The sequence below is a fragment of the Balaenoptera physalus genome, assembly GCF_965194825.1.
Source record: "Balaenoptera physalus genome assembly, chromosome: 12".
Lineage (NCBI taxonomy): Eukaryota > Metazoa > Chordata > Mammalia > Artiodactyla > Balaenopteridae > Balaenoptera > Balaenoptera physalus.
Window position 1 is genome coordinate 4,337,209 of NC_138897.1, and position 12,293 is coordinate 4,349,501.

The 12,293-nt window shown below is 40.5% G+C and overlaps 1 protein-coding gene across 5 annotated transcripts in view; it reads right to left on the minus strand.

Annotated features, from left to right (window-relative positions):
- ZNF407 (zinc finger protein 407) overlaps positions 1 to 12,293 on the minus strand; it is a 519,604-nt gene that overhangs the window by 238,615 nt on the left and 268,696 nt on the right. For all 5 annotated transcript variants that reach the window (XM_082417046.1, XM_082417047.1, XM_082417044.1 and 2 more), the window contains exon 8: positions 6,026 to 6,204. In XM_082417046.1, coding sequence (XP_082273172.1) covers positions 6,026 to 6,204 — 179 coding nt within the window. The remainder of the gene's footprint in view (positions 1 to 6,025; positions 6,205 to 12,293) is intronic.

Below are 12,293 nucleotides of genomic sequence, written 5' to 3' on the forward strand. Positions count from 1 at the left end.
GATACTTATGGATGAGCTTAATAATACATTTGGAGAAGTACAATTTAATAGGAGTGAGTCAGCATGGATTTACCAAAGGCAATCATGTCAGAAAAAATTTCGTTCCTTTTTAAGTTGAAGTAATAATTGGTTTATGTAAGGGAGAACCAATGAGAAACTGTCAGGATTTTCTGAGATTTTTGGACCTTTTCATAAAATGAATTATTGTACAAAATGTCATGACATGTGTCAGGGCACCCAACTAACAAAAGGGGATGAAAGTTAATGGGGTTAAAAATAGAGGGCCAAAGAATTTGGGAAAAGACTGCGTTCTACAAGGCTCTCTATATATCAGAACACTAATGTTTTTAATTAATGATGAAGAAAACCTTTTATATTACGAAATTTGAATATAGCTCTAAATGAGAGGGAATGGTTAAGATACAAAAGGCTATAGCTGTTTTATCTTAACCGTGATAGATTCAGCAAATGGGCTCAGAGGTGGAATATGAAACAATCTGCCTAAGTATAAAGTGATGCACTTGGAGAGAATTAAGGAACCAGTTAAATATAGTTTAAATGGTACTGAACTGGTTACCACTAGAAAGAAAAAGGATTTGGAATTTTGACAAGAGTCAAACTTTCACATTCTTATTCTTATAACTGGGTAAGAGAAATGCTATGGAATGAAGTTAAATAATACATGTCATAAAGAATTTAAAAACTGACTATCTTATAGGAGAATAAAAAATTCTAATCTGTGAAGAGGGTTTGATAGATTCATGTGCTATCATCCTGCACAGGCAATAATCTAATGTATATTGTAAATGATTAAGTATTGATATATATAAAGACTAATGAAAATCATATCAATACAAATATGATAAAAAATATGACAGTAGAAAAATTAAGGAAATTAGGAAAAATACCATCCCATCACTTAATGCTTAATTTCCCCTAATAAGAGAACACCATTTGATTATTACCTTTGGAAAAGGCAGAAACATTTAAAGTCCCAGCTTCTCAGATGAGAATATGGAACAACTAAGCCAACCTCCTAGTCTCCACGCAGCGCTCATCCTGCGGGAAAGTGGCCACTCCACGCCTGGGCCCTCCAGGCGCGTCTGTGCAGGCGCAGGGAGCACAGCTTCAATTTGAGCCGTGGAGGCATAACATCGAGTCTGTCTCTTGGAGTCCATGAGAAAAAACATCTTCTTCGTAGGCACAAGCAGCAGAGCCCTGGCACACCCCCTCCACTCTCTCCTTGGCCCTCTCCATCTCAATCCTCAGGTTATTTTTAAAGTATTCTGAAATATTACCACCCAAGTCCAACTGAAGGTCACCTGTATTACAAACATAAAGTGTGTGTAATTCTTTCTCAAGGTGTAGTGAATGAACACCAAGCTTATTCATGGATAAGAGAGATGGGAGAAATACAACTGCTAAAACTATGAAGCTCAAATAAAGATCACTTTTGAGATGAAATGGATTTCACGTAATAGAGAACAAGTGTAATGTACAATGACAGAAAAGATTCTGGCCACTTGCAATCTGACATCAGTTTTGCGGGACTAATGTGATCGTATAATCTCATCAATATTAGATCTAGAGTGGACCTAAATGAACCTCTTTAGAAGTTTAGGGGTCAAGGGAATCCTGTTCTTTTAAAAAGAGAAGTACCTACAGAAAAGGGTACAACTCAGAGAAGAGCTTGAGGAATTTTCCCCAACTGAACACAACCGCGTCCCAACACCAGGGGTAAGAAGGAGAACCAGCGCCGCCTCTCCTCATCCCAGGGACTGCTGGCCCCAAGGGGACACAGACCCTGCTCTCTACACCACAGATTAGTCTTGGCTGCTTTTATATTTAATAAAGAATGAAGTCATACAGAATATACTCCTTTTTGTTTGGCTTAACTCCATCCAGTGATACGATGGTGAGATTTATTCATATTGTTGCTTTAGCTGTAGTTCAATCATTCTCATTGCTGTAGAGTATTCCATTAGGTAAATATGCAACCTTTCTACACTCTACTTGATGGACATTCGAGTAGTTTTGGGTTTTGACTATGATGAGTATATCGATTATCGAGTATAAATAATAAAGTAAAGGACTATTTCAAGTAAAAGATTAAAGTTGTCACTGCAGATAAAAGAAACAAAATGCAGCTATATGCTGTTTATAAGGCAGCTGGTATAGCTATACAATATAAAACACAGAATGATGGCAAGAAGTATTACTACAGAGAAAAAGGAACATTTCATAATTATAAGAGAATTATGTATTTTTTCTTTATCTTAGGTGTGTATGTGTATAAAACAAACCTAAAGTTCCAAGTATCCAGTGATTTATCTTTAAAATATGTAAAGCCAAAATTAACAGAAAAACAGACAAATCCATAATCACAGTGGGCAACCTTAACATACCTCTCTTAACATAGCTGATAGAGTTAGCTTAAAAAAAAAATCAGTAAGAATACAGACAATCTGAACAATACAGTAAAGAAATGAGGTAAGTGACATATAGTAAACACAGAATACAGCACCAAACAACACCGATATTTCTAGTATGTCTCAAACATTTACCAAAACTCACCATATGCTGGGCATAAAGAAAGTATAAACAGATTCTGAAGGATTAAAATAATTCAGACTATGCTCTGTACACACAGTAGATATAAGCTAGAAATCAATTTATATTACTATTTCAGTAGTTAACAAAAAGATAATTAGAAAATCCCCAAATGCCTGGAAATCAAATACTACATTTCTAAATAATCCACTTTTATTTAAAAAAAAATAAATGACCACTTGTATCTTGTTTTTCAACAAAAGCTACAACCAAAATTAAAGCTCACATATAGCCTTTAATTCTCAGGAGTATGAAACGGAAAATGATATCAAAGTCATTCTTCTAGTTCCCAACAACAATTGAGAAAGAAGACAATGAATCATCAACGGAAGCCAACAGGGAAGAACACTGGGCAACGATGAATGCTAAGTATTATCACGTCAAACAGCTTACATAGTGTACCACCTCGGTTAGAGCATACGAAAACTGTGTTGTACGCATCACTATCCCAGGCTTACAGAGGGGAAGACTGAGACCCACAGAGTTAAAACAGGGTTTCCAAAGTCATTCACCAGGGGAATGAGAGCTGAAGTTAAAACCTAGCCTGCCCTGAAGGCCATGCACACAGAAACACGGGATGCCACAGTGAGGAGGGACCCCAGAGATGGCACAGACCTCACTGCAGGGCCCCCGGGGGAAGCACAACCACAGGAAAACCACTTTCTGCGGAACTGTTTTCCAACAACAAAAAAAATTAAATACCTTATTTTAACATAGACATTTCCAAATATCATCTTAACTAAAATTTAAAATACCCCAAATGACATTATTTACAATCTTTTCTGTTGCTGTTGTTGAACGTTTTCCTTCTCATGAGACCATTAGATGTTTGATCTACATGGGAGAGCCAAGTCAGATCCAGAGTGAATCTGTTTATTTGTTCTGGGGTAGTTTGAAAGAACTGCTTCATATGCTTCACTGAATTTTCGATTACAGATTTCTCAACACATGAATACTGTTGATAGCAAAGAAGGCAGCTGATAGTCACCGTCAGGTCTGGGCCATAACCCACTCTGAAGATTTCAGGCCACCTCCTGACCTTGCACAGTACCGTCCATGAGGGATTCATCCACTGTGCTGCCTAATTCCTCTACCGGACAGCATGGAAGCAAGAGCCTGCTTCAGTATCTCACTTCACACGGAGGAAGGCGCGTTCCACACATTCATGAAGGTATCACAGTTGACTCAGAATTACAAGGTGAAAAAGTCAATCTAAGAACTATGCCGTTTTAAAGTTTTCTCTTAACTGAGCTAAGTTTATCAAAGCAAATCTATTACTGAAGAGCAATCTTGCCTTGCACGGGGGGAATAAACAAGTGACACCCCACAGGCACCACATGGATTTCGTTTGTCAAAATACTGAGGAATGCTACTGTGATTTATATAGAAAAAGGTTCCAAAAGAATCATAAAAATACAAACAGACAACTAGGATCCAATGTTCAAGAGCATCACACACATACACAAGGAAACTAGGATAATTTTTCTAAAAAAGATTTTATACAAATGATATCTCAAAACAGAACTCTCAGCATCACTAGGGCAGCAATGGCGTAAGCAAAGAGTCTGTCCTTTCTGTGCAGAACAACAAAAGGAATGTGTTTCTTTGGGCTGCAATTAGCTTCCTCCCCGTTTCTTTGCTGTTTACCTCATTTAAGAGCTAGAGACACCTTATTTTAGGAAAATAACCTACTTTTAATGTCTAATTGGTGCAATGGAAGAGAGAGACAGAATGCGTCAATATTACATCTTGAGAAGCTGAAATAGTGAAACTACCTTGAAAATGGTACTTTGCTGACAACCTACCATCAGTTTAGATCATTCTGCTTGGCCATTTCTCGAAGCACCAGCTTTTAGGCAATATTTCTGACATCTGCATTGTCATGCACTCATATTAATAAAGAATCCATAGGTACTCATGGCCAGAAGCTATTTCCATTTGACTTTATCTGTTTTTGTGAACTACAGCTGATAAACTGTCTAGTTCAAAACCTTTTCAGTAACAACCTCACCAAAATGCAAAGAATACTGACCCCCGTTTTTCTTTTTCAAAAACAGACGTGGGTACAACAGAGATTACTAAATCAGATGTTTTACCATGACTTTAAAGAGTCGATCTGATGAGTATAAACAGAGAAATTTGAGAGCACATCAGCAGAAAACAAATAATAACCTTACATGCAGTGTCAAATGGATTAGGACTATTATTCTACCTCAAATTACTCAACAAGTTCTGTTTCTTTCACTGTAGACATTACATGAACCAATGTCATTTACATAGTTTGCAAAGGCAGCCTTGCATCTGGGCTGGGATTTCACACAACTTTCAAACACTAGTGTCACTTCGCCAGCATCAGCACCAACACCCACAATCCTTTGCACTGATCATTCTCGGCACGAGAGTACTGTGCTAAGAGCTTCATAGCCAAGATCTTTTTAAATTCTCACCATAACACTTTAAATAGATCCCATCACATCGATTTACGTACGAGAAATCTAAGGTGATGAGATGAGCCTGCCTGTAACCCACACAGCCAGGACGGGGAGGAGAGTTTACATACAGCTCCAACTGCTCCCAAAGCACCTGCCTTAAACATCCCCTGGGTCCCCTGGCATCCCCTGGCATTATTTAAATACAGTCCTGTTTGGGCTACAGTTGGAACTTCCAGCAAATGTCCTGCAGGGGAATACCTCTTCCGGCAGGTCCCATACTCACCACCCATCACCTGGCTACTCCGCACGGAAGAACTCCGCACTCAAGGCCCCCTTGTTCACTAAACAAAAGGCTGGGCCCCAGGGGTCAACGTGCTTAACCCTGCAGTTGGTGACGCATCTCTGATCCTTCCACAGCATCTGACGGCCAGTCCAACAAGGCCAGAGTGCTCTCAGCAGCCTCTGCCATCACCAACGTTCCCTGAAACCCATATGACGGTCCCTCCTAATTTTGGGGACACGTGTGGCACTCTGTTACCCCATCCAGGTTCTCCTGCTCTCCTCAGTCACATTCTTCTCCTTTCCAGGTACTTACTGGAAAACTGTGGTACAAGGGACAGGGCAGGCATAACATTTTAAATCACAAACATTTTTTGAAAAAGATTAAAAACCTTATCAATTAGCCAAAATACGAAGCTCAAACAACTACTACTGTTTCAGCTCAACCGTGTTTTGAGTATTTGCTGTTAATAACTCTGCTGTCCTGCGATGATTATTTCGTCATATTTGCTCTTGATGAAATATAATTGAACAGACCTGTTTTCATAGTTGAGGGGGATAAGACCAAGTGTTCTTTTTTATAAGTCTTGAAGCAGATACTATCACACATGCTACTACATTTAAATAAATGCTGGTAATGCACAAATAGCCTAATAACTATTGTGATGAGTGAAGCATTTTATATAATAGTTTTAGTTTCTTACCAGCGTGCAAGTAGGCCAGGTCAGGGTTTTCGATGTCAGGATGCTGTTCTTTCAAGTGGTTCCGAAATTCCACAGGGACGTTGGTTCCATAGTCACACTTGGGGCAGTTGTACATCTTGACTCCTTCATGTTTGCCCGTATGTAGAATGTGTTTGCGGATATTTTCAGCACAGTTTGACCTACCAAGTAAGAAAGAAAAGTAAACGGAATTAAGGTCAAATCAATAACATGAGACCACAGATCACGATGGCAGTGACCACTCATGTAGGCCTCACAGGTGTCAGGTGCTATGTATGCTATAAGTGTTGTGCTCTGTTAAGAGTTAACATGAATCCTATGAGGCTGGGAGCTTTTGTAACCTTGGTGCTAATTTCTAGGTTGGCTTTTACCTGAGCGATTCATTTCTATGCAGAACTGGAAACACAAAGTCCCAAGTTCTATGATTTTAATATCAAATTATTCTGGCACCACTTGAGGGCAGTGAAGGAGTTTCCTTAATCCCGAGAACACACCTTGCACCACGGAGTAGTGATACAAAGGCAAGCCCTGTCACCTCCACTGAAATTGGAGCACTAAGGAAAAAAAGATGCTTGACTTTTAGACCTGTCAAGTGAGCTGCTTCTAAGTAAGGCTCTGAGATAGTGTGACGATAGAAAAGTAGCTGGAAACAGCCCCTCAGCCCACAGCTGGGCAATGCGCAAAGTCCCAGTGAGGCTCCTGTACTGGTGTAGGTTTGAAGAGGGTGGACTGAATAAATACAACTCAGGGTCTGTGTACTGCCCACCAAAGTGTCCCTGAAAATAGGCTCCTCTCCCGCTGCTTTCCTGCAGACGCAGAAATGCAAGGCCTGAAATGGCCAGAACCCCGGGCACAGGGAACTGCTCATGAGGCAAACTGTTCCGCCTGCTCCCAGCCCTCTCAGCACAGGCACCGCGACTGCGCCCCCGACCCCATCCACACGTGCAGCTGCTTCCCTTCCATCTCTGTCGTCATTAGAGCGGTAGTAAAAGGCGCCCGGCACAGGTTCAAGCAGGGTGTGTGTGTGTGTGTGTGTGTGTGTGTGTGTGTGTGTGTGTGTGTGTGTGTGTGTGTGTGTGTGTGTGTGTGTGTGTGTGTGTGTGTGTGTGTGTGTGTGTGTGTGTGTGTGTGTGTGTGTGTGTGTGTGTGTGTGTGTGTGTGTGTCGGGGGTGAGGTATGAAGAATCAGATGGCCTCAGATTTCCAATGCAAAATGAAGTGCCCGAAGAAAATCAAGCACTGTGTTTATCAGTCTTCCCTGCAGATACTGCTGAAGGACAAAATCCTGTAGGACGATGTCTGAAGAAAAGGTTCCATGTCCAAAAAAAGTTAGGACATGGTAGGTATTTAGCAAACGCATCTCACGATGCACTGATTCAGATTATGAGGGCTCCACGACGAAGCTTTCTGTGGCTCCGCACGGCCGCAAGACTTCCAAGTGGAATTATGCTTCTGTGTAATACGTAACTGCACCCAGGAACGCACCCTGGGAGCACTGGTGAAGAATACAAAAATGGTTATAACCCCAAATTTTAGAGTAGCTATGGTGTCACTCATACGTAGAGGCAGCAAACACCTTCAGAAACGCAAAGACTCGGTAGACATGCTAGCTGTTCACTCAGGACCAGAGGAGGGCGGAGCGGTGTCATCAAGCAAGCAGAGCTCACGGCCGTGGCGCTGGGAACAGTGCCCCACAGGGACAGCCTTTCCTTCCAGCACGTGGAGGAGCTGACCTACAATCACCTTCCTCCTGAATGGCAGCCTACGCTGTGCTGACAGCCCTACAGCTGGACCCGAGACACTCCTTTGGGAAAGCTTCTGCTACTTCCCCCCCATCCCCAGGCAGGGCCTGGCATCAAATGTACACATCGGCTCTACATGGGTAGGAAGATGAAGTCAGATCCCTCTCAGCCTAGACTAGAAAGAAACACACCAGGCCGCTAATGCCCGATGCAGCAATGCCCATTTCTTTTTTTTCCAAACATACTTTAATGATTTACATATTAATGCTTACATATTTTTCAAAAAACTTAAATAACACCAAAGAAGATGGAGGAGGAGGAAGAGGAGCGGGAGGGGGAGGAGCGGGAGGGGGAGGAGGGGGAGGAAGAGAACGGGTGCAGCAGAGATGTTCTCAGCTGTGTGCACTTCGCCTTTGGCAAGGGCTCTGTCAAGCTCTGTGTTAAGTCTCTCTCAGAACTTAGACTAAATCTGCATAAGACAGTTAGTGAACATACGCATGTACAACTTATCTCTTTCTTGTCACTACTGGATTATCAAATTTGCTTTCTATATAAATTCCCTACTGTTAATTAATAAGCACTGTAATAGGGTAATGATGGGTAAGAACCTCACGTGTTCTGTGTGCCTGCCACTGGCCTGGCTACTTTGACACTGTCCCAGGACCCCGTGGCAGAGACTGTTGAGGGATCATCTCGGAGATGAGTATCAACGGCTACAGGGCTAGAAAAGTGGTTAAGACAGAATCTGAATGTCAATTTTCTCTGCTCAGGGGCAGGGCATTTCAGGCACACCACAGTCCTCCTTCCTTACAGTATTTACGTATCAAAGGTACTGGCACATTCTAAGAAAAGAGTGGGGTTCTAGAGTCTCTTAAATGTATAAATATTCTTGGAATAAATAACAGCTCTGCATCAAGTTGACAGAAGTAACACAGAAAACCATCTGAAGGCAGATGAGACAAATGTCCACTCTGTGCTAGTGAAAAGGAAGAGGACCAGTTGGGGAACTCACTGGGTGAACTGTTCCAAGTCATTCTCTGAGTCAATGGATCTCCCAATCGTTTTCCATGGCATCACAGACACCCCCTAAATTCACCACTGTTTACTGACATCGGGGAGTGAAAACAAAACCTACTACTGTACTTAATTATTACTGTCTATGAGGACTGTTGAGTCTTTGGTGCCACCTATATTATTTCCTTATGGAAAAAGCTAGGCATAAAGAGTCATCAAAGACAATCACTGATCAAGTGAGGAAATTCAAATTACCCAAGTACACACATTTCAGTGTATGATGTCTACTTAAATGGGGGACGATATAAGCAACAAATCCTAACCTTCGGTGAAGGAAGAAAGAGATGACTTTGAAAAGTGAATATTTTGTTTTTGAGAAGTGTGTATCCTGGATAAAAATAAAGCAATATCTCTTAGTATGTCAATAGCACGTGGAATCTAATAATCAGGGGACTATTACTGAAGCAAGTGAAAGTGGGGAGGGAGGATTAAAAAGACGAGAGCCTTCTTTTTATTTAAAAATATAGACTAAAAACAAGAAAGAAGTGGTGTGGAACTTGGTATTTCAGGTTAAGGATCGTTTCATACATATATTTTATACCTATTTATTTTTATTTATTATATATATATATTTATATCTTTTATTTTACGTAAAGAATACATCTGTGTGTATACTTATAATTCTGTTTTATACACACATATAAGAAACATTAAATATATGCAAACAAGAAGAAAAAATAGTCAATGTCTGTCTGCAATAGAAAAGATACATTTCATCTATTTCATTGGTAATAGCGTATTTGCGTATTATCATAATTTGTCCTGCATCTAATGTCATGCAACATAAAATTTTTTAAAATACTGAGACCAAAAGGAACCTTTCACACCTACAAAATCAAACTATTTCAATCCAAGCCTAAAAAGTAAAAGCTATAACATATTATATCAACATCATTTAAAGCAGAACACCTATAAAGTAGGGGCAAACTGCAATCCCTATACTCGAGACTATCCTAAAACAGGTAGCTGACTATGCAGCAATGTTATAAGATTCAGTGAACAATAAGTAGATTGGGTAACTTTAGCCAAGGAATTCTGAATGACATTGAGCCCCAAAATGATATTCTTCCCCAAAACAGAACTTTCAAGTAGTAATTAGAATGGTAAGTTGAAGAGGGACAAATGAAGAGCAGGTCAGGCAGGAGAAGTAAGGATGGCCTAGGGGCTTCCCTGGCGGTCCAGTGGTTAGGACTCCACGCTTCCACTGCAGGGGGCACAGGTTCGACCCCTGGTCAGGGAACTAAGATCCCACATGCCATGTGGCATGGCCAAAAAACAATAAAATAAAGTAGAAAAGGATGTTCTAAGACATTATTTCAAACCGGGTCTGACCTAGATTGCCAGGAATTAACAGCAGTTAAACCAAGTGGGCATACAATCATTAGGAGTGGGTGACTGAATATGTCTTCAGTTGGACATTGATTTTTAAGGTAGAGAGTGTATTTTTGTCCCATGTTCATAGATGGGAAGACTTAATATTATCAAGATGGCAATACTCCCCAAATTGATGTACAGATTCAGTGCAATCCTATCAAAATCTCAGCTGGATTTCTTATAGAAATTGACATGCTGATCCTAAAATTCACAAGGAAATGCATGCGACCTAGAAGACTCAATACCATCTCACAAAGAACTAAGTTGAGGACTCACACTTTCTGATTTCAAAACTTATGAAGCAACAGTAATCAAGACAGTGTGGGACGACAAAAAGAACAGATGTAGGAGCTCTTAGCAGGGAAAGTGGGACCACCGTGCCATGGGAAGTTAGATGCCTCAGCGCAGGGCTGCAGGCTCCTTGTGGGGAGCAGGGACCCATGCCGGACTTGCTGGGCCCGTGAGCGCAAGCACTGGGTTTACGGGGAAGGCCTTCTAAATTATGAGGACGTTTCACATGAAATTGTGAAATAGGACACGCTGAAAATCTTGAGGCAGCTTTACATATATGTACATATATACATGTATAAATATATAAAGCGTGGGCTGGGCAATTAGCAAAAGGACCAGAGATGTGACCTGACTAATTTTACAGCTTCTTAAAAAATATGTAATAAAGGAAATATTTTATTCAGTTCAAAAGCAGTGCATTTTAAAATAATAAATTAATAAAATAAACCGCAAGTGCTTCTAGAACGCCAAAAGATTATGTCAGTACTACACGCTCACTATTAACACAAAAGCATGTTAAATTTATGTTATTTAACCTAATAAGAAGGAAGCTTAAAAAAAAATCCTAGTGAATATTTTTTCCTCTTTTGATGCATATTATTTCAGTTATTAAAAAATAACGCACCGCTGAAGTTGAAGAAGCATACCTTCACATATTTCAAACATCAAACAGTCTAGTGATAGACAGATATAGTAAAGCCTCCTCCCAGCACGGGCCGATCACCCCCACCTCCACCAGGGACCCGGGATCCCTAACCTCTTATCAATCTTTCGGGAGAATTAAGAATGGTTTTTCCAATCCACAAACACACTGTATCTTCTTTTCTCCCCTCTTCTTGTATGTAAATTTGTGGGCATAACACGTGTCAGCAGCACCTTCGTCCGCCTAACAACAGGGCGTGGGGATGTTGTTTCCACGTGACTATGTAGGACCAGAGTGTCCTTCCTGATGCCTTCCTCTACCCTCCCCTACTCCCTCCCTCTGCTCCGCCTCCTTTCCTTCCTCTGTTAATAGCCAGGCAGTATTTCACGGTAAGGACAGAGAGTATTATATTTAACTGACCCTCTACTGATGAACATTTAGGTTGTTTCCAATCATTTGCTAGTATAAACAAGGTTGCAATGAATCATCTTGTGAAACACTTTCCATTCCTCAGGATGCCAAGAAAATCTCAGGATGCCAAGTGGAATTGCTTCCAATGGCAATGGGCATATGCTTTTGTAATTTTGATAAATAATGCCCAACTGCCCTCCAGAGGAGTTGTAGCAATTTACACTTCCACCAACAATGTTCGAGAGAGTCTGTTTCTGCACATTCGTGCCACTGTAGTGTGTTGTTACCAAACTTTCAAATTTTTGCCAACTTGGTGGGTGAAAAATGGTAGCTCACTGGGGTTTCAATTTTTAACCTTTAGAAGTTTTAATCTGCATTTCTCTTGTAACGAATAAAGTTTCTTCGAATATTGAAATGTCATATGTATTTTCTTTTCTCTGTACTGCTTTTCCATATTTTTGATCAGTTTTTTTTCTAAGGGTTGTTAGGCATTCTCTTATACATAAAGGAGGTAGATACTTTATGACAAAAGTAACAAATATTTCTTCCTTAGTTTCCTTTAGACTTTGCTTACAGCATCTTCTGAAAAGCAGAAGTGTTTTATTTTGTTCATCTTTTGTCCTATGGCTTCCTTACTTGGAGGTCATAAAAGGATTGTCCCAAATTTGGTTCTAGTACTTGAATAGTTTCATTATGTTCCACTAAATATTAGGTCC